General features: G+C 46.8%; 1 protein-coding gene across 7 annotated transcripts; it reads left to right on the top strand.

Annotated features, from left to right (window-relative positions):
• The first annotated feature begins 1192 nt into the window (after window positions 1-1192).
• On the top strand, window positions 1193-24411 carry FHIP1B (FHF complex subunit HOOK interacting protein 1B). Of its 7 annotated transcripts, none has more exons than XR_012497494.1 (12): window positions 1193-1305; window positions 10703-11031; window positions 11177-11815; window positions 12172-12330; window positions 12507-12593; window positions 12807-12974; window positions 16647-16726; window positions 16942-17147; window positions 17529-18308; window positions 20937-21138; window positions 21289-21451; window positions 23888-24411. XR_012497494.1 is itself a non-coding variant. In XM_019755864.2 (12 exons), exons 2-12 carry the CDS (start codon window positions 10894-10896, stop codon window positions 24247-24249), a joined length of 2919 nt encoding a protein of 972 aa, XP_019611423.2. In that variant the 5' UTR covers window positions 1193-1305; window positions 10703-10893; the 3' UTR covers window positions 24250-24411. The 7 variants fall into 7 exon arrangements, 6 of the variants coding, with proteins under 6 accessions (XP_019611423.2, XP_019611421.2, XP_019611422.2 ...); XM_019755864.2 differs by having other exon boundaries at window positions 16942-17105; window positions 20937-21115; XM_019755862.2 differs by having other exon boundaries at window positions 20937-21115.

Below are 24411 nucleotides of genomic sequence, written 5' to 3'. Positions count from 1 at the left end.
CTTTTGAGCTGAAACTTCCATTTCTTTTTCTTTTTCAATACTTTTTATTTTGAACTAATCTTAGGCTTACCAAAAAGTTACAAAAAAAGTACAGAAAGTTCTTGTAAACTTCTTACCCATTTTACCCTGTTATCGTCTTATATAACCAGAGTACAATGATCAAAACCAGGAAATTAACATTGATACAATAATTTCAACTAAACTACAGACCTTATCTGAAACTTCCAAAGCACTATCTCAGTTTATCTTACTCTTGCTTGTTTCACAAGACTGCTCAGACATCACCTCCTCTTGGAAGGCTTCCCTAAGGCCCGGCGCCTTTCTTTTCTCTCATCCTTTATACACACAAATCATGCCAAGTGCTGTTTCTCCATGGCACTTATTACACTATGTTGCAATTGTCTGGTTAACGGGCTGAGTCCTGGAGGGTAGAGGCCCGTTCTCATTGATTTGGAATACCCCCTGACATGGAGGCGCTTATTCCGCGTTCCTGAGTGACTGAATAAGATAGTACCCAAGGGATCATGGGGCAGCAGGTGTTGAGAAGCCGAGAGTAGCGGTCATCGTCCAGGTACTATTCAAGCCACGCGTACAGACGGGGCAAAAATGACCTAGATTGTTCGCAGTCAGCCCTCTCTACAGCTCCGCTTTTCCACAGGCCCCGCCCCCACACTGACTCCACCCCTTCAGACCTACCCTTTCAGCTAGCCCCGCCCCTCCCACGCCCACTCTTCCACTCTAAGCACCTCCCAGGACCCGTGGCCCCGTCCCTTCCCTGCTGGTCTATTTCACTCCCGTCTCTCTCCAACGTCCCCGCCCTCCGGTATTTCCCGGGTTCTTAAACAGTAGTGTCCCTCTATAGGTCCCGCCTTCTGCCCTCTGGTTCGACTTTTCCTCTTCAGGATCCGCCCCTGCCCTGCGGGCCCCCGCCTCCCAAGAGGTCTTCCCCTGTGATACATCGGAGTGGTTCTGAGGGGCGGGGTTTACAGCACGAAGGGGCGGGACCTGGGGAAGAGGCGGTGCTTCTTTCTCTACCGGCCGTCGGCGACCCCGCCCCTACGCTCAGCCGTTGCCAGGATACAGGCATCGACTCTCCTGCTTTGGTTGGGCCCGGCCAATGAGCTGGCACGCCACTGCCCAGTCGTGCGTCGCTGGGTGGTTACGTGTGGTGCGCGGGGGCGCGGGTTGCGTGGGGCGCGGGGCGGGGCGCGGCTGGTGCGCCTGAGAGCGATGGCGGCGGCCTGAGCTCACCTAGTGGCGCCGTGGCGGTCGGGCCTGGTCAGGGTAGGGGTTCCGTGAGTAGCAGTAAGTATGGGCCGGAGAGCCCCGAGAGGCGCGTGAGGGGATGAGGGACGGGGCCACGACGGCCCCAGGTTTGGTGACTACGGGTTATGAGGGGACAGGGTGAGGGGCTAGCATGTGGTGAGGGGTCGGTTTTGAGTGTCTCAGGTGGGAGAGCAGGGTGGGAACCTAAGGGTGAGTGGGCAAACCAGGAGCTGGCTTGTATTGAGGGACTGCGGTGATTTCCGAGGGGCCAAGTGGAAGGGACTTGTGAACACGATTTACCGAGAGCCTGGGGCTCCTGTAGGCAGAAATGAGGGACAGTTCCGGGACCCGAGTGAGGGGGTGAGGCCTGTGCGGGTTGGGGAGAGGAAAGGGCGAACGCGGGAACATGCAGGCTGGTGGTAAATTGATGAGGGAGTTGAGGGCAGGGCATGGGAGGAAGGACTGAGGGTTGTGAGCCTCAGATAAATAAGGGTGAGAGCTTGGTTGGTTCTGAAGCTTCCTTCAGTGGACTGCCCTGCCCAGTGAGAGCGCTAGTTCTAGGTTGAGTAGGACAGCTTGGGTGGAAGTGTTGTGCACTTAGCTCTTCTGCGTCCATGGACTCGACATATATTGGAGGGCAAAAAAAACAAAAAGTCTTGGGCGATACTATGATAATGAAATAATTTTTGAGGCTTAGTCTTCAACAGAATAGTTACTGGGACCCACGTTCCCTCAGGTTCCTCCTTGGGACAGCAGACTTGAAGATGGTTCCTCTCAGGGCGGTTTTTTGCCTATGACTGCCTGTTTTTGTTTTCTCTCCACCTGCTTCTGGGCAATCTTACTCTCCTGCTGCTCCTCACCTATACTGAGCTGTGGGGCTTTGATGGTTTTTATCTGTATTGGACTAACCACGTTCACTTGCTAATTCTATTTTGGTGGAAATCACATGGTTTGTTACATACAACACTACATTTAGGCTCCCAGACAGGGTGGCTTTGCTCTCATTTTCTTACAGTTAAATTTTCTGAAAAACTACTTAATGGAGGTAAATTTATGTACAGCTCATAAATAAACTGCTCATATTCGAAGTGTATGTGTTTGATGAATTTTGACATATGTTTTCATCTGTGAAATCAATACCACTTTCAAGATACTGAATATTTTTACCACCCCCAAAAGTTTTCTCCTGTCCCTTTGCAATTCATAGCTTCCTCCACCACCTGATATTGGGTTCACTTTGCTAGCATTTTACAGGTCCCTATCTCCCTGCTAACTCACATGCACATGAAAATTTTGAAAGTTCTGGAAAGCTGGATTGGCACTGAGTGACAATGACCACTTTTATACCACTAAATTTTCCTCTTTATTGACAGTGTGCCACAATGCCTAGACAGCTTCCCCAACCTCAAGAAGAGTTAGGCCTTTCCTATCCAGAACATTCTCTCAGAATTAGGGGCAGCCCAAGTTCCCATCCTGTTCCAGAGTCTCAGTATCAGAGCCAACTACTTTTCTGTCCCGTGGTATATTTTCATCGCTCCTTTCTGGAGGCCAAACAAGGTTTCATGCTTGTGGAACCCTTGGCAACTTGCCCAGATGGTCAGAATGCTGTGAAACCTTACATGTATCATGACAGGGTTTAGAGCAGTGATTCCTAAACAGAGGGCCTAGGATGTTGCCAGTCCATGATAAAGTTCATCCATCCAAGGTGGAAGGAGAAAAAGATAACATAAGAAATATGAGTTTTTCATAAGTTTATTCTGTGATTATTATTTCTGTTATTTTGGTGTTTAAATGCTCTCCCACTGATGAAATAATGATGACAGTAGATGATGGGTTTAAAAAATGGTCTTATTTGTTAAAATAAGCAAGAACCCCATTTTTTAATTAAATTACTTCTACTGGCTCATGAAATCCAGAAACTTAGTGATAATGATGTGGCTGTTGTGTTATATTGAGGAAGCATGCATTTATACAATAATTCTATGTAAGTTCTGACATTTGAACAGCGTTGTGGTCTACATAGCAATCACAAATTGTACTGGATTTATATAGATATCTTTTGAAGTAGGCAAGGGCAGGAATTCTTATTTTAAGGATGAGGAATCAAGTTCAGAAGCCAGAGGTCAGATAGTGATAAAGTCTCAAAACAGAACCCAAAATATGGTCTCCTGAGAGTGAGTGACTTGAGAAAGAAAGTTTGTGAGACAGAGTGCAGGTGATGTGGACTAACACACGCACGTGATGTGTAGGAAGGTTGTGATATCATGGGGGGCATTATACTGCCAAGAATCATTTTTTATGATTCCTAATGCTTCTGTTTCTAAAAAATTAAAGCTAGTTTGAGGGTGACAGGGATGAGGATTCTGTTTAATATTGTGGCAATGACATAGGAACAGGTACATATATACACGTAATACCTGGATCACATCGTGATAGTGATAGGATGAGTCAAGTCACATGTCAGGGTTCTTCGGGACGGTCCAAGTTCTTGGGTATTCTAGAGAAAGCACTGGGTTTGGTAAACTTAACTGTTTGCTGTACTGAACTCTTTGTTGACATAGCAGTGCATTAAGTATCGTGGATTTTGACTTATGACATATAGCTCAGTGGTATATTTGAGAAGAAACATAGATGAGAGTGATGATGTAGAGATAGAAACACGTTTGGGCCGCTGTGTGTAACCATTTATTCCACATCTGCTGTATGCCGGGCACTCTACCAAGTGCTGGAGGACAGATTCATTCATTCATATATTAATTCATTTATTCATTCAGCAAATACTTCTTCAGCATATAGCCTGCTCTTGTGATGCTCATATTTTATGAGATGTATAAGACACGGCCTTCTGAGTTCTCAAGGAATTCTCAATCTGGGTGGGAGAGATAGATACGTGAAAAGATAATTTCAGTTTGGAGACTATGAAATATAAAAATCTATCATGATAAGGTAATTACTTCTCTATATCTAGTCTCAATCTCTCCCTATGTTCCATCATATATATTTGGTGATCTACTATATATCTCCACAGGTATCTAAGTATCGCCAAAGTAACATGTCCAAAACAGAACTCATTGTCTTTGCTCTGAAAGCATGCTTTTCCGTCTTATGCTGCATCTCAGTCCATTCAAGTTTTGAGTGTTATCTTCCATTCTTTCTGTTCCTTCACCTTTTGACTTTAATTAGTCACTAAAATCTTAATACATTTTTTTTTTTGTTATCTCTCTTCATCTCCACTGCTACAGCTTCACTGTTACAGCTTTAGTTTACTTCCTCCTCATCTCTCATCTGGATGTTCCCCCCCCCCCCCCCCCAACAATCTCTTGCCTTCTAACTTGCTCTTTTCTAGTCTGTCCCTAGAATGATCTTTCTAAAAATATAAATCGGATCACGGAACTCCTCTGCTTAAAAACTTTTGGCTCTTTGTATTCTGTAGGACAGCATCCAAATTCTTTAATATGGCATCATTTGGCCTGAACTCACCTCTCCAGCCTCATCTGCTACTCTCTACTCTGTGTTCTAGCTTGAATAAATTGTTCACAGTTTCCTAACAAGCTCAAAATCTTTGTAGTAGCTGCTTCCTCTACGAGGAATGCTTTCTCTTCTCTGCCCAGTGAACTTCCCTCATCTTTAGGATCTAGTTCAGCTTTACCTCCTCTTTGACATTTTCTTTGTCACCCTCATCCAATGGAGTAGAGATAACCACGTGTGACGTGGGGATTCACTGTTGTAAAGGGGAGTCACAGTGTGATTCAGGTTGACATTGTTGAGTTACAAGGGCTCTGCTGGAGTCGGATGAGAGGATTCCCTGTAAGAAACAGGTGGTACTGGGGAGAGGTGAGGGAGTGAGTTGGGACCATTTGTCCCATTTGATAGCCCATTTGTCTATCACATATAGGCTGAGGGACAGACAAGCAGGGAGGAGATGTGTAAGCTAAGCTCCAGGTTGGTAGTCTCCTTTGAGGTGGTTCTTCCCCCACTCCACTTTTTGTATTCCAATGAGGTTTTAATCTGGTCTTTCTATGTTTAGTATGTAGGGTAACAGCCCGTCCATGCCTCTTGTATCAGTATCAGTCATCTTGTTTCGGGAGAGCTGTTGTAGGGAGAGAAGTGTTAGGACTTTACCAATCTCTTCTTGGAGGTCATTCTGGTCCCTCCCTGTGTGCTGTAAGTGTTGCAGGTGTTTCCCTGCCCCCAGCTCCCTCCCTCGTTTTGCCTCTCCCAGGGCAAAGGTTCAGAAGTGAGGCTGAGCCACTTCCTGCCCTGTGCTTGCTGTTCTGAGGTTGGTGAACACGCTTGCCAAATGTGCCTGGAACGCTATATTTTGGGCCCTAAGATGAATGTCTGACCTTGGCTGTTTGTGGGTCCGAAAGATCATCTTCTTTTTCCCTGTGACTGAACGTGAAGGTAAATCTCAGAAGAGGGGGTATACTTTTTTTCTAGACTTTGCTGTGGAGGAAGGAGCATAGTAATAGGGTGGTGATTCCAGAGTCTTCTTTGTCTCATTCTAAACTTTGCAGGGTTAACAGGGAGTCTAACTAGGTGATAAGGGACACTAAGATATGGTCTTCTCTGATGTATCCGCATTATGCGAACAGGGCCCATTAAGTGCTGGCTTCTGGGTTATGAGGCACTAATTCCAGCATGCCTCTTGTCCTTGAGGTCTTTGAAAAGAGATGGGGTGGGGACAAGGAAAGGCACTAGAGGCCATTCCCCCTTGGGTCCTGAGCAGTGTCCTTTGTTGGTCCAGCAGTGGAGCAGAAGTGGGCATCCCAGGTATATTTGCATGGTAGGTTTGTTAATCTTTGGAATTGTGTTCTAGAAGCTGGAGGCAGTTTGGACATGTTAAGGCCTAACTTTCTTGAGACTGGATGCTTGGCCTTTCTTGTCTAACCAGGATATGAGTGTGAGGTGGTGAGGATGGACGTGTCAGAGCAAGTTAGATCTTTTTTCTCAGTCAGAGATGAGGGCTCCTTGGTCAAACAGGACCAGGAGAGGGAAGTGGGGAAAGGTAAACGTCATTTATAGAGCACATGCTTTATGCCTGGAGTGCTACGTAGATTATCTTATTTAATTCTTAAAATAGTAACCACTATTTCATCAAATTTATAGATGAAGAAACTGAGGCTCCAATGTGTGAAGTGATTTATTTAAGGTCACACAGCTGGCAAATGGTGGACTGAGATTCACGCCTTTGTTTGAGGGACTCTGGAGCTCATGTTTTACCTACTTCGTGTTTCTCTTGATTGACCTTAGGGACTCTGTTTGTTTTCAGTACTCAAGTGCCATGCGATTGAGACAGTGTTCTGTAAACAATAATACTCTTGTCTCAGTCAGGGTCTTTGCAGGTAGACGATGGCACAAATTGGGTTTGGGAAAAATTTAATAAAGGGATGATATTTACACATAGATGGGCAGAATTTAAGCAATCCAGCAAGGGGTGATGCAGTATCCCAGGGCTAATAACAATGAGAGGGGTAGTAACAGGAGACTTCTTACCAGAATGCTCAGTTGTTCGCTTTGCCTTCTCCAGCCCAGGTCTACCTGGGACCATAAGTATTTGGGCAGATGGATGAGTACCTTTTCCAGTGCATCCCTGCTGCTGATAGCTAGTAGTCTGTGTGACTGTGTTTGATGGTTTGTAGGGAACCATGTGTGAAAGAATGAGCATTCTGTGGCTCTACCACCTTCTCACCCCTTCTTTTCTCTCTGAACCCCACTTTCTTAGGTGAATGAGGGAGGGACGGTTGGGAGGGATGATAGTGGTAGATATTAGCTTCCCTCTTTCACATTTCAGATTTACCTGAAGTGGCACCCATCCTTTATTTATTATTGTTGTCCTCCTTTCTTAAAGTGGTATACCTCATTTTTCTGTCAGTTATCCCCATCTTATTTACCCATGATCTGTTGCTTTCTTCAGATTTCTTTTCCTCACTTGGTTAGCACCTTTGAGGCTCTTCCATCCTAAAACAAAACAAAACAAAACAAAACAAAACAAAACAAAACAATAAAAACTCTTTTATCTTGACTCCCCACCACTCCTCTCAGCTTCTTTAAACTATTGCCCTATTTTCATCCTTCCCTATATTACGGAATTTCCTGAAATTTCATCTTACTTGTCTTTGGCTCCTAGTCATTCTTTAGCCAATGACTTTCCTAAGTTTATCTAAAACGTGATTGCTAAAACCGACCATTTTCAGTGTTTATTCTACTTAATCTCAGTGTAGACTATACACTATGGGCAAACTCCAGTTTTTTGAAACGTTTTTTTCCTTGATTTCTAGATTACCACTATAGCTTAGATTTCTGCTTCCATTTCTGGCCACCTTTACAGTTTGTTTTTAAGACTCCTCCTCCTTTGCTTTCCTAAATCCTGGTTTTCCCCAGGATGTCACTGTTAGCGCCTTTCATGATCTGCTGATCTCTTTGGATGATTCCATCCACTTCTATTGCTTCATCTGCCACTTATGAGCTGGTGACTCCTGGATTTGTATCTGTAGTCTTGATTTCAGTCTTGACCTCATTATAATATTTTTACTTGCTTTCTGGAGTCGTGGTTATCCTACAGGTGTCTCAAAACTTAACATATCCAAAACTGCACTCATTTTTTTTTTCTGAAACACATTTCCCTTTGTTACATGTTCCTAGTCTGTTAATAGCATTACTTTTTACTGAGTCTCCTGTACTTCATATTAGGGTCTTCTCCTCCGTTCATTTGCCAGGTCTTATTGCTTCTACTTCATGAATAAGTTAAATCTGGAGGCAGATTTTCTGCATTTGCATCCCAGTCTTGGCACTTACTAGCTGCCCAGCTGTGATCATTTATTTAACACTTCTAGGTTTTGATTTCCTCATATGTAAAATGGAGATAATAGTACATCTGGGGTTTTTATGAGATTTAAATGAGCTACTACATGTAGTGCTTAGGCTAGAGCCTGGCACACAGTAATGTTAGCTGTTATAATTACTTTTAATTCATCATTCAGTTTCACAAGAATTTTTGAATGCCAGGCACTGTTTTGCCAGAGCTTCAAAGAATGAATGATATGGTCACTTTTGTCAAGGAGCTTGCTATTAATGGCAGAAATATTACAAGTGTAAATAATTTCATTATCGCATGGGACATGCTAAGATAGAGGTGAATCTCAGATTTATCTTTTCTAATCCTGCTCTTACCACCTTAGTTCATGCCATCCTTTTTTGCGTCCTTTAAAACAGACTATTGAAACAGGTTCTTATAAATTGTCCACTGTCATGTCTGTCTGTCCACCTTATATTGCTATCTAACTTATTTTTTAAAGGCAAATTTGATCTTGTCATTATCTTGTTTAAAAACCTCTTTTGTCTCCAGGGTGTCAATAGATAAAACCCAAATTTCTTAGCATGATATCCAGTGATATTTATAACCATCAACCATATTTACGCTTCAACTCAATATTGTATCTGTAGTCTGCAAGCCACACTAAACTTGAAACTGTTCTTCAAATTTGTCATAGTGCCATATTTTTGTACGTAGTGTTTTTAACATAGTGTTTCCCTCTGCTTCCCTTTGTACATAGTATTTTGTACATAGTGTTTCCCTCTGCTTTCTTTGTGGCCAGTATCTCATTGTTAAGATTTAAGACAGATACCACTTCCTTCCTGAAATCCTCTTACAGCATCCCAGGCAGAATTAGTTGCTTTCATTCATACCCCCTACCCCCTGTGACACTTTTGTAAATACCTCTGTTTTTAGTATTTATTGGAGTTTCTGTTTATGCTCCTCCCAGCTGTTTTTATCCATCTTGGTATTTCTAGTGTTTTCGTAGCACAGTGCCCAGTATTTTCATCGGTGGGGATGTACATTGAGTTAATCAGTGCGTGAGTCCAGTCTGCTGTTTAGGACTGACCCCACCCCTTGTAAGACTGTCTCCTCTTCTGTAGAAGGTCTGCTTAAGCGTAGTTGCTATATTCCTTTAGCTGTGAGTTGATGATGGCGAGAGGGTATCTGGGTGGAAGGAGATGCTGGTTACTATAACCCAAGAACAAAGTGTGGGGCTGTTGCCAGGTCTCTGGGTTTCTTCAGCCCTTGTTGAGTATAAAGAGGAAGGACAACTGAACCACACCTTTCCTCTGCAGTTTTGACATTCTTTAGAGACAATACTGCCGAGGGGGTGGTGGGTGTTATGGAGAAGGAACTGTGAGCCAACAACTATTTTGGTGTTTCTTCCGTTTCTTTAGTGAGGGTGTCATGCCACGTCCCCAGGAGTGAGTGTTGCTGTATCTGACAGGAGTGGGGTATATGTGTATGTGGGAATGTGTCCTTGGGAGAATGAAAATTGTTCTGCTCTTTTGGTGGGCTCTGGATTTCCATCTCTTAAGAGTATTCAGGCAGTTAAGGGTCTATTTGTTCATTTCCTGCTGGGTGGACTTCTAGGGAGGGATCTTTGATAGGCAGAACAAAATTTTTTCCTTAACAGTCCCAGTGGGCTGGAGTCAGATCAAGACTGGGTTTCTTGATTATTTGTTCGTTTGTTCATTCATTCATTCACTTAAGCATTCACACCTTCAACAAATATATATTGAGTCTTTAGGCACTGTTCTGGGTACTGGGGATACAACAGTAAATAAAGCAGACAAACCCTGCCCTCAATGAGCTTACATTCTAGTGGGGAAGATAGACACGTAATTTCAGGTAGTAAAAACTGCTAAGAAGAAAGTAGGATTAGAAAGCTAGAAAGTGAAAGTGGGAAGATGTACTATTTAGATAGAATTGTTGAGTAAGGCTTCTCTGAGGAGATGGCATTTGAAAAGCACTGAGTTATACAAGCAGTGTGAAGATCAGAAGAAGAGAATTCCAGGCAGAGGGAATGGGAAGTATTCACACAGGCCTGTATGAGGAAAGTATGAATGAGGAGGAGGATGGTCGGTTATATGGATTAGATTATCTAGGCCAAGGCAGGGATTTGGATTATTACTAGTGTGATAAGAAATAATTGGAGGGTTTTCAGCAGAAGACAGATGTAATGTAATTTATGTTTTAAAAATATCACTCTGGTTGCTGTGTGGAGAATAGACTCTCAGGGAGAAGACTGGAAGCCTGGCGACCACATTGGAAGCTATTGCAATAGTGAGACATGTTTTGAGGGTATAGATGATAAGAGTTTGCTGATGAACTGGATATTGGAAGTAAGGAAAAGAAGAAATGAGGGTGATACCCAGCTTTTTGGCCTGAGCATGTAGGTAAATGTTGATGTTTATTGAGATGGAGAAGGCTGGGGAGTAATAAGCTTGGTGGTAGAAATGAGTTGTTTTAGACATGGTAAGTTTAAGATGCTGACTCCATTTGTGCATGTGTATGTGGAGTTTGCAGTGGAGTGGTGGTTCTGAGTTCTTCCTGCTGGGGAGTGCAGAGAGGCAAACTTCTGTTGACCTCTTCCATTCTCTCTTTTTGAATTAGATTTGTAAGTCTGGACTGGTCAGTAACCTCTGGGCTTGCCACTCCAGCCTGGTGTATTTTCTGGCTTCATGGCCAGCTACTGGCTCCTACAGACCGGATGAAGCAGACTGGAAACACAAGTGGAGAAAGCCTCCAGCTGGCAAATTCTCAGAGTGTAGTGCTCTGGCCGCTGGCCCTGTCCAGCCTGCCTAATGGAGAGGATGAACTGGCTGAGCAGACTGGCCTCCCGGGGCGCTGGGCACCGTGTACCTCAAGGGGCCAGTCTGCAGACCCCTGTCATGGCTGACCCTGAGACTTGCCTCATGGTCTTCAAGAATCACTGGTCCCAGGTAGGAGACTATATGCCAAAGGGCCTAGTTTATTGGCTTCCGCGGTCCTCCTAACCAGTCCTCCTAACCTTCTGTGTTCTCTTAGCATCCCATTTAGTTACCTCATCATCTTAGATTCTTTCTGTCTTCTGTCCTGTGTCCCTAGGTGGTGCGAATCCTGGAGCGGCAAGGCCCTCGGGCAGCTCCTGGGGGTGCAGACGATCTCAGTGCTGTGCGCAACCATACTTACCAGATGTTGACACTGCTGGTAGAGGATCGTGCCGTCCCTTTGTCCCCCACTGCCCCTGGCCCCCTTCTGGAGTTTGCTCTGCGTGAGGATCTGCTAAGCCGTGTGTTGGCATGGCAGCTTCAATGGGATGAGCTTGGGGATGGGGTTGAAGAACGGCGGGCTGAGCAACTGAAACTGTTTGAGATGCTGGTGAGCGAAGCTCGTCAGCCACTGTTGCGGCATGGTCCCGTTCGTGAGGCTCTGCTGACCTTGCTGGATGCCTGCGGCCGCCCTGTGCCCAGTAGCCCAGCACTGGATGAAGGCCTGGTGCTACTTCTCAGCCAGCTGTGTGTGTGTCTGGCCCGGGAGCCTTCATTGCTTGAGTTCTTCCTGCAGCCACCTCCTGAGCCTGGAGCTGCCCCCCGTCTCCTCCTCTTTTCTCGCCTTGTTCCCTTCGTTCATCGAGAGGGCACCCTGGGCCAGCAGGCCCGTGACGCCCTACTCCTGCTTATGGCTCTGTCAGCTGGGAGCCCCACTGTGGGCCGCTACATCGCAGATCACTCTTACTTCTGCCCGGTCAGCACCTCCTGGGATGGGGGGTAGGGTCTGGTGTGTGGGTGTGGGCACTGGACAAGAGATGTGGAGGGCTGTGTCCCAGGGCTCTCTCCTCAGGAAGTAGCCCCTGGGGTCTGAAAGCCTGCCTGGAGTTGGGGTGGGGATGAAACATGGGCTTAGGTAGATAGGGCAGGCACTAAGCCTCTTCGTGGGCCAGTGTTCCCAGGGGATGGCCTGGCACCTTGGGTAACTAAATACCTGCTCTGGTAGTAGCTCTTGCCCCTACTCCAATTAAAACTCTGGGTTACTAGCTCCCCTGTTCCCCTTTTTCATAATGTCTGAGCTGTGGGTAACCTATCCTTGGGGACGGCCCCCAGGTGCTGGCTACAGGGCTGAGTGCCCTGTACTCTTCACTGCCTCGAAAGATTGAAGTCCCAGGGGACGACTGGCACTGCCTGCGACGGGAGGACTGGCTGGGGGTGCCAGCCCTTGCACTGTTCATGAGTTCCCTAGAGTTCTGTAATGCAGTCATTCAGGTGGGACTGGGGTTCCTTGGACATTCTGGGGAGATGGGGTGGGAGGTGGTGCATTCCCTGAAGTTCTGCTATTTTGTCATCTTGGGGGTAGGGTACCTGCTTGTTTTGTACCATCTACTCCCTTCCAGACAGTGGTCCTCCTCACAGCCCTCCTCCTCTTTCTCGCACTCCTACAGGTGGCTCACCCTCTGGTGCAGAAGCAGCTGGTTGACTATATCCATAATGGGTTCTTGGTCCCTGTCATGGGCCCTGCCCTGCACAAGGTGAGAGTCGTGGGTGGCAAGGTAGGCTAGGGCATTAGGCTGATGGGTGGTAACTCAGCGCCAAGACCAGTGTGGGAGGCAGTGGGCTACAGCACAGGAAACTCCTCCCTTTTCCCTGTCTGCTCCTCGTTCCGCCTTAGGACCCAGGGAAAATGACTCAGTATATGTGCAGGGAAGCCCTAAGTCTCCAAACTTCCCTTTCCCTTCATCCAGACCTCTGTGGAAGAGATGATCGCCAGCACCGCCTATCTGGAACTTTTCCTACGGAGTATCTCAGAGCCTGCCTTGCTCCGTACCTTCCTGCGATTCCTGCTGTTACACCGGCATGACACCCACACCATCCTTGACACCCTCGTTGCCCGTATTGGCAGCAACTCCCGGGTATGGCCCCTACCTCTGTCCCAGCTTACCTGGGTGAGCCATCTCCTCTCTCTGACCTCTGTTCTGGGAGGGTGGTACTGCCCTTCTTTGGCCTTTGTCTCCAGCAATCACTTCAAAGTTAGGTGGCATTTACTTTCTAGTATTTAATTTTTAACCATTTTGGGTACAGATTTTAAACTATTCCCTTGCTTTTATAATATATGACTCTAGAACCCTGAGTCATATGTTTCCTTTTCTGGATGACTTTGGCTGCTAATGGCTGTAGGTTTTGCCATTGTGCTATACTTGTAATGTAGCATTGGCCTGAGGAGGTTCTTTTCAGCTACAGTATGTAACGCTCTGTGGCCTGTTGGGGGTAACTCAAGATTACTGTTTCAATTTTTGCGTCTGCTTTGATAGATGATCCAGCTGCTACTGGTATGCTTACTTTTTCTCCCCTTTGGATTTGCTGCATTTGAACTGCTATAACTTGGAGCTCCCATCCATCCACCTACCTACTTACATTCATTCCTCTTACACATTTGTGTTGAATGTTCAGTATGTGCCATGCAGTTCTCTGGTACCGAGGATATAATAGCAAACAAGGTAGATACGGTTGCTGATGTCATGCACCTTCCTTTCTAGAGGAGGTAGACAAGCAAACATTACTGAAATAATAGAAAATTGTGGATGTTGTTATGAAAAAATCAAATAGGGTGCTTATAAAATAATACAGTGACATAATAATGTGTGTCACTCTCTGAGGAGGTGACATTGAGCTGAGACTTAAAGGTCATGAAGGAGTTAGCCTCTTGACAAGCAAGTGGAAGAGCAGTCTAGACAGAGGCAGCAACATGCAAAGGACAACAAATGGAGAAGAGCTTAATGTGTTTGAGGAAATGAATGACCAGTGTGATCGGAGGTGTAGTGAGCAAGGGGGAGAAGCATATGAGATGAAAGTAGAGAGGTAGGTAGGAGTGAGATTGTGCAGGGCCTTGTAGACCATGGTAAGAAGTTTGGGTTTTAACCAATAAAAATGTATATAATAGGAGTAAATAATTTCCAAGTAATAAAAACCTGAAGTCTTTCTGGGGGAATAAAACATTAATTTAGCCGTGGACTTTATGGCATTTATTTCGGCTCTGGAACCATTTTTGTTTCCTTTTATTACAAATAATTTTAAGTTCCCTGGGTCCTTGTGTTTAAAACAGAAGTTCTTGGATCACTAAGGGTTCTAGAAAACTGTTCTAGATAATTGAGGCACCTGGTAGTAGGATTCTAGGTAGGTGAGTTTCTCAGATAGCTGTGTTTTGTATACGTTTGTAGGTGAGGTTTTTGAATAGCTAAGTTAGGGTATATATGAGATAATCAAGACTCACTTTGGTTAGACCAGTGTTTCTGAACCAAGCGTACGCTTCAGAATTTGAAAATGACTACCACAACAGATTCTAAACTCTGCCTTAGAGCTCTTGAATTATACTCTTTGGGAGTAGGCCCATGGCTTGTGTATTTTTAAAAAATCTTCCAAAAAGTAATCATGATACATGCCTTGGGTTAGGAATTACTGGTATAAACCAATAGAGAATAGATGTCAAAGCTTTAAGTTTACAAAGATATCAAAATATTTCTCATTATGCTGAAGTTACAGTGTGGTCTTTCATCTGTTTGACCTCAGGGAATGTCCTGCTCATGTTTCAGGACAGTTGATTTCCTTCTTGGGGTCGATTGTTTATTGTTTATTTTTTTTGTTTCCTGTGTTGGCCTCTATCCATCTTGCTTGTCTTACTGTTATCCCAACTTCTTTGACACTCCCTCGTTGTCTTTAATCTTTAGCATATATTTCTATTAGTCTCACATTTGGTCCTCTGGTCTCAGGAGCCTTTTATGTTGTTGGGGTATTCTTGGTTCCTGGTTCTTTGAAGAACTGGATCTCGTCTGATTTCAGGATGCCTGTGTTAAATGTGCAGATGCTTTCCTTTCCACTGTTTAGTCCCTTTAAGCTTGATTCTGCTGGCCTGACCTTGTAACTTCTGTAGCTTGTCTTTTGTGGCTTAAAGTGAATCATGTTGGCTAGTCAGTCTCTGTGTGCATGACTACCGGTATTAGTTTCCTCTTGCTGTCATAACAAACTACCACAAGCTACCACATACTGACTTAAAGTAACATAAATTTATTATTTTCCAGTTCTGTAGTTCATATGTCTGACACGATCTCACCAGGCTAAAATTAAAGTGGTGGTGAGGCTGCGTTCCTTTCTGGAGGCTCTAGGAGAAGATCCATTTCCTTTCTCATTTGGGTTGTTGGTAGAATTTATTTCATTGCAGTTATAGGACTGAGATTCCAATTTTCTTGCTGGCTGTCAGCTGAGGACCATTCCCAGCTTCTGGTTGCCAACCACATCCTTGCCTTGTGCCTCCTTCTTCCATCCAAAGTCAGTGGTGGATTGAGTCCCTCTGATGTTTCAAATCTCTCTTCCGTCTTTTTTGTTGACCCAGCTGGGAAAGAGTCTCTGCTTGTGTGATTTGATTGGACCCACCTTGATACTTGATAATCCAGGATTATCTTCCCACGTCAAACTCTGTAACCTTAATCATATCTGCAGAGTCCCTTCTGCTATGTAAGGTAAAATATTTACAGATTCTGGAGATTCGGACCTGGACATCTTGGCAGGGCGGTGGTGGGTAGGGTGGGTAGTGGGTATTTTTCTCCCTATCACATAACCTTTCGGTGAGTCTGAATGTTTTCACTGCAAGTTAAAATGATCATTTTGGGTAAACCTAAACATTCATACTATCCAAAATGTGAACTGCTGTGTCATCTGTTTCCCGCCGTGGCTGGCTTTGAATTCTCCCACAGTCATTTAGTAAATGATGAGCACCTAGATTGTGCAGGTCGTGCCCTAGACTAAGCGCCATAATTGTCTTCAGGGAGCTCAAGGTATCTGACATACTTGCAAGTGCAGAGAAAGGGCTGTGGGGATTCAGAAGAGCGGAGGAGAGCTTACAGGTCGGTGTCTGTTCTCTTTGTCTCGCTGGAGACAGACCACCCGTCTTCCTTTTCTAAAACAAAGTTTCCCCTGTTCTGGACCCACCTGTTTTTTCCTTTTTCTGTCAGCTGCCCTTGAGCTTTTCTTTATCCTACCTTCTGAGAGAGACACTGGTGTTGGAAAGGTGACTCAGACTCTTGTTCAGAGCCCCGCCCTCTTCCCAGCTGGGATTTTTCCAGGTTCCTTCAGTTTTCTCCTTGGTAGCATTCAGTTACTGTGCTGCTACAGTCTCTACTGGCAGGCATTCATCTAGTTATCATGTTGCTGTTGTCTCCTGCTAGTCCATTCTTTCTGTCCTAGTACTTCCTAGGGTCTCTTTTCATGGGTATTCATTCCATCTCAGTGCTGCTGGAATCTCTGCTGACCGGTGAATATAGCCAGAGAGCCTGCTAACGTGTGTATGGTCTATAGGAATACATTGAATGTGACACATGGTTCATTTCTAACTGTGAGTAATGAAGTCTTGCTCACAAAGATCATGTGATCATTTATTTAATACTTAAATGTTACGGGCCAGGCCCTGTGCACGTTGTTCCTCTAGGAGCGGTTGGTTGGACCTGGGGCTGAGGGGGTCTTCCCATTTGGTAAACATCTTGGAGGGTAGAGAGCTCTTATGGTGACTCCCTCCCTCCTCCCCCACCCCCCAGCTCTGCATGGTCTCTCTGAGTCTCTTCAGGACCCTACTGAACCTCAGCTGTGAGGATGTCCTGCTGCAGCTGGTTCTCAGGTACCTGTGGGGGCAGGGCTGAGGGATGGCTGATCCTGGACCCTCAGGGCCGTCAGCGCCTTGTGCATTACTGGGGCGATGGGTTGTCCTGGGTTGCTCATGTGTTTCCTCTTGGAGCCTGGCTTAGCCATATAGTTCCATTGGCCTGATGTTCTCCCAAGCCCTGTGCTTCCTTCCTGATCTGTCCTGTGTCCCTTTTCTGCTGTCTTTCCCAGGTATCTTGTTCCGTGTAACCATGTGATGCTGAGCCAGAAGCCAGCTGTGCGTGACGTGGACCTCTACGGACGAGCAGCGGACAAGTTTCTCTCCCTAATCCCACGCTGTTGTCGGCACCATGCCCCCAGCCCACCCCGTCCAGAGCATGCCTCGTGGGCACGAGGTGGGCCTAGCAGAGAGGCAGGGAGAAGGGAGGACACCACGGGTATGGCCTGGATTCTGGGGGAGCCTAATAAGAAGGGGTGAGGGGAGGGAGGTGGCCGTGAATGGCATTCCATCTTTGGGGAAGTCAATGAGGGGTCTTGCAGGGTGGATCCTTAACGCTACCAAAGAAATTTAGCTTCTGAGCAACGCTGTTCCTCTGCAGCCCTGTCCTCTTCCTATCTCCATGGTTTCTTTGATGGTGGTGGTGAGACAGGGTGGTGGATGAGGAAAAGCTTCATTTAGAGGGTGGAGAGTCAGCTGTATGAATTGGTCCCGTGTTTCTGCTGCCTCCTTGCTTGCTTTCTCAGTCTCCCTAGGTGTCCTATCCCTCCTCCTGGACCTTGACTCTTTAATCCCTCTTATGGTTTTTTCCCCTCTGCAGGCCCTGGAAGCCCAAGTGTTGACTCCTCTTCTGTGGTGACAGTACCCCGGCCCTCTACGCCTTCTCGTCTGGCCCTTTTCCTGCGACAGCAGAGCTTGGGTGGCTCTGAGTCTCCAGCCCCAGCCCCTCGCTCACCAGGGCTTGCTGCATCCCCGGCCTCCAGTCCTGGCCGACGGCCCAGCCCTGCCGAGGAGCCTGGTGAGCTGGAAGACAATTACCTGGAGTATCTGCGTGAGGCGCGCCGTGGTGTGGACCGCTGTGTCCGAGCCTGCCGTACCTGGTCTGCCCCCTATGATGGCGAGCGGCCCCCTCCTGAGCCCAGTCCTGTTGGCTCCCGGACTAAGAAACGCAGCCTCCTGCCTGAGGAAGACAGGGACAATGTGGGGGAAGGGGAAGAGGAGGAGCTGGGGAGTGGGGGACTGGCTGGGGGTGCGGGGGAAGGCCCCAGCCACCTGCCTCCTCCCCAGCTCAATGGGATGCCAGGACCATGGCCTGACGGGGCCAAGAAAGTTCGTCGGGTGCCACAGGAGGAAGCTACAGAACTGCTAGAGGGCACCTCCGAGGGCATGGCAGGACTAGAGGGCTTTGGGCAGGAGCTCCGGGAACTGGAGGTGGCACTGAGCAATGGGGGGGCTGGCTCAGAGCCCCCACTAGAGCCTCCACTACCTCTTGAGGAGGAGGAGGCCTACGAGAGCTTCACCTGTCCGCCTGAGCCCCCTGGCCCCTTCCTCAGCAGCCCTTTGCGGACTCTCAACCAGCTGCCAAGCCAGCCCTTCACTGGTAAGCTACTTACCCTCGGCCTTCTCCTTTGTGTGCTCTTTGCATGCTTTCAACATGTTTGTGCTGGTCTCGGAGACTTCTTGGCCATGTCATTTCTGTGTACTTGCCTAGCTCCTCATCCATTTTGCTTGGGTTCCTTCCAGATACATATCATGTAATACTTGTGTCTCTTGTGTCTGTGTGTACATTTTCCATGCTTGTGCTGGTTTTAGTATTGACTTGTGTCTGAGCTTTGTATGTCTGTCCTATGTGCATGTTCCTCCTCTTCCCAAGTCTGGCCATTTACTGGGATTTGTGATTAGGTTATTGTGCTTAGTGTTTCCTGGTGAATCACAGCAATATACCTGAACCACGTGGAAGACACACCTGCTGTCCTGTGTGAGGCACCTGTAAACCACGCTGTGATACTGTTCCCACCAGTATATCCATCTGGGGCTTAGGCCTCCGGTCAGCTTTTCTGTGGCCCAGGATGAGCTCTTCTGGTGTTCTTTCCCTCCCCAGTCCTTGCCTCCTTTCTGTCAGCCTCTTTGCAGAAAGAGTTAATTTCACGTGTCTCCTGTTCCCTGTCCTCGTATCTTGTTGGCTGCCATGACTGTCCTGTAAGACTTTCTTAAGGATTTATGGTTTGTAGTAAGGACTGAAACAGAAAGAGTGAAATACCTCTTTTGGGCAAATGACCAAGTGTGGCTCTGAGTGCCTCACCTGAGTTCTTTCGTCTCTCCAGGACGCCCTTGGAGCTGGACCTGACCTGAGTATCTGGGCTAACTCTCCTTTGTTTTTGTTTGAGAGCCAGTTCTACCCAGCCCAGCCCTCATCTGGTTCTTATCCTTACTCCACACCCGAGTTGGGGGGAAAATAAAACAAAAAACCCCCTCTGGGAAGCAGTGTAGTGCTTTGGACTAGACATAACCTTGAGTAGTGTTCCATTTATGTCACTGATGCATGTAAATCACTTACTGTGATGCTGGTACATTGTGAGAACTAGGCATGTGGCAGCTTTTTATTAGGATTATCATGTCTTGGGTGCATGGCAGATATAAGTTGACCAAGGCAACCACCCATCTTTTGGTTGGCTGAGGTCAAGTTGTCATGCCTTGATCAGTACATGTCCTAACTGGGCCTGGGATATGCTGCCTTCTTATTTGCATAGCATCAGGCCTTCTGCTCTGGAGTCATGATGACTCTGTCTTGCAGACTACAGAAAATACATAGTTCCATTTATTTATTCAGCCTTTGCTTTGCTCCTTGCTGCTCAGTACCACTAGAAGGTGGTGTGCAGGTTTTACCACATTCTTGAAGCATTACTTGAAGCTCTGTCCTTTTACTTCTTTGTAAACTCATCTGAGTGTGATGTCAGAGGGGTAGTAGGTTGGGGGAGGAGGGGTTATCACTTTGTGAGGGGTATAAATGTCTAACTATTACATTGTTTTGTACACCCGAAACTTAAAAAAAAAAAAGTTATGCAAAAACAAACAAAAAAGTTTCTCTGACCTTTTTGAATTTTCTCTTGCAAGAAAGTGCCAGGAAATGAGAGGAACAGAAGGACAAGGTTACGGGGTGTCTTAGGACCCTCTTAAACTAGAGCTGCCTTGGAGTTAAGGCTGGTCATGTGCATCTGGAGTGGAGACCATCCTGGGATCTTTTCCAGGATTCACTGCCTCTTGTCCTTCATTGTTCTTCTGTCTCAATTCACAGTGCAGTTCTTGGGTACAGTCCCTTTGCCCCACAGATTCCTGATTGACAAACTGATGGTTCTGGAGTCCTAGTGCTGGGGATCTGGCTCCGTTGAGGCCGGTTCTCCTCTAGACCATTCTAATCCCTTCTGTTTTCTTCTCCCCCATCAAAGAGCCTGCCCTGAATCGGTTTTCTCTAGCTCTGAAGTAAGCTCTTTCTTCCTATAGCTTCTTATCCACCTTCTTATTTCCAGCTCCTAAACAGAGCTGATTTCTTTGGTCCTCCAAAGATTTCTCCCCCAACGTTCAGTCAGCCCATATAGTCACCTTCTTTGCCTTCATTACACTTTCTTCTTTCTTTCTGACCTGTCTAGAGTTAGCCTCTGTTTTGTGTGCAACCCGAGTCTTCTTTTGGTCCTAATCACTTTCGCTCTTGTTCTTACTTCTGTGCCTCTTGGATGAAGCTTTTAAAAAAAACTGAGAAATATGTAGTTTATAGCTATTATCGAATACTTATAATTTGCTAGATCTTAGGTTAAATGCTCTATGTCAGTCTCTCTTTGACCTTCTTATTAATAATAACCTTATGAGGTGGGTATATTTTCTTATTTTACCAAGTAGGAAACTAAGCTTGGAGAGTTTTGATTCATCCAATAGCCAGTAAAGGGTAAAACTGAAGTTTGAAACCAGGTCTGTCTGACTCCAGAGCCTACGATCTGGCTCTTCAGCTCAAGTGTGTGTAAAGCTAAAGCTGGCGTCTGAGTTCTTCTGAGTCCATGTGGTGCCTGCCATTTTATCTCCTTCAGAATAGGTGGTCACGGGATATTTAAACATACCTAGAGACTGACATACAAATAATTTTCATCTTGTGGGGGGGTGTCTCTTGTTTTTTTGGGGAGGAATGCGTGCGATGAGCATTGTGTTCAGGCCTGGTATCCTTGTGCCCACCCGCCAGGCCCCTTCATGGCTGTGCTCTTTGCCAAACTCGAGAATATGCTGCAGAACTCCGTCTATGTCAACTTCCTGCTGACGGGGCTGGTGGCCCAGCTGGCCTGTCACCCCCAGCCCCTGCTCCGCTCTTTCCTGCTCAACACCAACATGGTCTTCCAGCCCAGTGTCAAGTCCCTGCTGCAGGTGTGCGATGCATGCATGCATGGGTGCGTCCAGGCTCCATGGTGGGCCAGGCCCGCAGCTGGAGTGGTCCTAGGGCGGGGGGGTGGAGGGGGAGGCTGGGAACAGGCCCCGTGGGACTAGAAAGGACTGTCCATCTAGAGCCACCCAGAAGTACCATGAAGTTGTGCTTGTAGGTGCTGGGCTCCGTGAAGAATAAGATTGAGAGCTTTGCGGCCTCCCAGGAGGACTTCCCAGCACTGCTCTCCAAAGCCAAGAAGTACCTCATTGCCCGTGGCAAGTTGGACTGGGCCGAGGGCCCTGCAGCAGGACCTGCTCCCCGCCGCTCCGATCCCCTAGGTGAGGCCTACCCCCAGCCCATTCCCTACCCTCTCTAGACAGCTAATTAGCCTCGGTTAATTGGAGTCTTACTGAGGGTGAAGCGTTGTGCTGGGAACTGGGAAGTTGCAGAAAATTGAGTCTCGGTGTTCATCCTCAGGCTTCTGGTCAGAGGATAAACATACTTCTGTCCACTAAGAGCGAAATCAACAGTACCAGCAAAAACTGCTCTAGTAGTTGGGGACAGAGAAGGGGACATAGTCTCTTCTAGGTTGAAGTATTGTTACATCGTGGCAAAGGACATGGCATTTCACATGGGCCTTGAGAGATGGGACTTGGGTAGAAAAAGGAGTTGAAGCAGGGGATTTGGAAGGTGGTAGAATAGTTGGTAGTAAAGCTGGAAAGATTTGAGCGGAGCAGAAGGTTCTCAGAGTAGAAGTTGGGTTGGGTAGAAGTTGTGATCTTTTAGGCAATGAGAAGCCATTAGAGGTTCTTAGATCTGGGAGTGGTGAGATAAGTATTATATATTAATATTAGTTCATGTGCTAGGTAAATTGGAGCTAGGGGAAAATGTAGTCAGAAAGAGCAGGCAGGAAGATTCTGCAGTAATGTAGATGTGACCTGTAAGGCTTGAATTAGAATAGTGGACATAGAAAGGAAGAATTTGGAAAAGTAGAAATAGGATGGGCGTATTGGCAGAATTTGGTGAGTGGTTGTGGGGGTATAAGGAAGAAGGGTTAGTTAAATATGACCATGAAGTTTCAAATCCTCATCTTTTATCAACAAATATCTGAGCACTTGCCATATGAGCTAGGCATTGTCTTTGGTCCAGGGAACTCATGGAGGTACAAGATGAGATCTCTGCCTTCAAAGAGCTGATGGTCTAGAGAGAGACTAGAGGAATGTCATAATCGAGGAGCAAGGTTCCAGAGTGATGGGAGTAGTGTGAGCCAGAGCACTGGGGAGGGATTAACTTTGGACAGGAAAAGGTGGTTTTTTCCCCCCTTTGAGGCCAATGAGGAGAGATCAAAGGAAATGTACTAAAGAAGTTGTGAGGTGTGGAAGGGAAGGTTAGGGAACTGAAGCCATCCTTTAGTTAATCAAAGTAGGAGGCAAAATAGCTTGAGAGCAGGAGAGCGGAGGTAAGATGGGGGCTTAAAGAGAAAATGCATGGGTTGGGAAGAGCGTACCAGAAGGGTATCCAGCTGTGAAGACCCAGCGAAGTTCCTTAGCATGAGTTCCTGACAGTCCAGTACTGTGAACATTTCTTGCTTCCACAGTTCTGGTTCTGTGTTCTTTGTGGAGGGCCCAGGGATACAAAGGTAAATGAGACAGAGGCCCAGTCCTTTAGCTCACAGATTAGTGTGTGAGGTAGGTGACATGTAAACAGGGTATTAAAATACAATGTGGTAAGGGCAGGAAAATGGGAAGTCAGTGGAGGGCAAATCAGAAAGTTTCCCAGAGAGGTGGGGATTGTGAAAGAAAGTCAAGGATGAAAACTGTAGGGAGAGCAAAGTTAAGGCAGAGGGGGCTATAGAAGCATTGTAAGAGCCTGGAGGGTTCCGGGAAGAGCAGAAAGGTGTGGATACAAAGGCAGGGTGGGGAGTAGAAAGTTTTGAGAAGAGGTTGGAGAGGGAGGGTGAGCCTGGTTGTGAAGGGTTCTGAATGCCAAATTTAATAGATCTGTGCAGTGTCAGTGCAGCCAGTAATAGAGGTAGAGAATGGGGACTGTATCATGATCTAGAGACTAGATCCCTAGAGTTTAGGCCTTAGGTATTAGACGTAGGTCCAGAACCAGGAATCTAGACAGAGAATTAGAGGAGAGAGGGCAGTATTCTAAATGGCTCATCTGACATGAAGTTGTCTGCCCACAACCAGTGGGAGGGTGGTTTGGGTGAATATAAGAGAGGGACTGGTAGGAAGAAGCACAGTGGCACAGGAGAGCGGATCTTGGAGGGATAGTGGAGTATGACAGAAATGATACGTCACTGAACTATGACTGCGTATGTAGCCTCTGTGATACTGAAGGAGCAGAGGCTGTGTGGGTCACGTGTTACAGAGGCAGTGGGGAGGTGGAAGAGGTTGACTCTAGTTCAGGAGGGTGATAGGAAGCATGAAGTAAGGGCATGTTCTGGACTAGGGAGAAATAGGTTGGTGATGGTAGAATAGTGATCGGAAAGAGGAGTTGTAAGAGAATCCCCCAGGGTGAAGGCGCATGGAGAAGAAAGGGATCTGGCTGGGAATGAAGTGGCCGAAGTGTTGACTGGCTAGGAAGGCTGAGGATGATGGTTTGCTGGGTGGGGAGGCTGGATAGAGAAGAAGGCTGGGCAGGTAGCATTTTGGTGTTCGAGTCCTCATTGAGAAGTCCATGTACCTGGGGAATGGGGTGGGGAAATCTCTTCCAGACGCAGGGAGCTTGCCTGACCCCAGCACCTCATGAGCCCCGTTTGTTTGCAGTGAAGAGCCGGAGGCCGTCCTTGGGAGAGTTGCTCCTGCGGCATGCACACAGTCCTACCAGGGCCCGGCAGGCGGCACAGGTGGTTCATCAGCCTGCGAGAGATGGCGCAGGACTTGGCCTAGGTGGTGGCTCCCCTGGGACTTCACCTCCTGTTCTGACCCCCCGGGGCGGGGTCCCCGAGCGCCAAGGCGAGGCTCTGCGAGTCAAGAATGCTGTCTACTGTGCAGTCATTTTCCCCGAGTTTCTCAAGGAGTTGGCTGCCATCTCCCAGGCCCATGCTGTCACCTCGCCTTTCTTGTTGGATACTTCAGAAGAGGGATGTGCCCTTCCGGTCTCAGGCTTCGTGCCCCTCAATCCTTAACTTTCCTTCCATGGACAATCAGGGCCTTGAGTGGCCTGGGTTGGGGCCAGGGTACAGGCTCCTTTTTACGTTTGGAGGCAGTGGCAAGAGGACTTTTTAATTTATTTCAGATGAATGTTTTATGGAGAACTTGTTGCAATATGTATAAAAGGGAAATCTCTA

The sequence above is a fragment of the Rhinolophus sinicus genome, linkage group LG06, assembly GCF_036562045.2.
Source record: "Rhinolophus sinicus isolate RSC01 linkage group LG06, ASM3656204v1, whole genome shotgun sequence".
NCBI lineage: Eukaryota > Metazoa > Chordata > Mammalia > Chiroptera > Rhinolophidae > Rhinolophus > Rhinolophus sinicus.
The sequence above is the reverse complement of the archived record's forward strand: the minus strand, read 5'-3'. Positions and strand labels throughout refer to the sequence as shown.

Coding starts and splice junctions, on each gene's coding strand:
- FHIP1B (XM_019755860.2), top strand. CDS start 10,894: ATGGAGAGGATGAACTGGCTGAGCAGACTGGCCTCCCGGGGCGCTGGG. Junction 11,032..11,176: donor TCAAGAATCACTGGTCCCAG/GTAGGAGACTAT, acceptor CTGTGTCCCTAG/GTGGTGCGAATCCTGGAGCG. Junction 12,594..12,806: donor TGGGCCCTGCCCTGCACAAG/GTGAGAGTCGTG, acceptor CCCTTCATCCAG/ACCTCTGTGGAAGAGATGAT.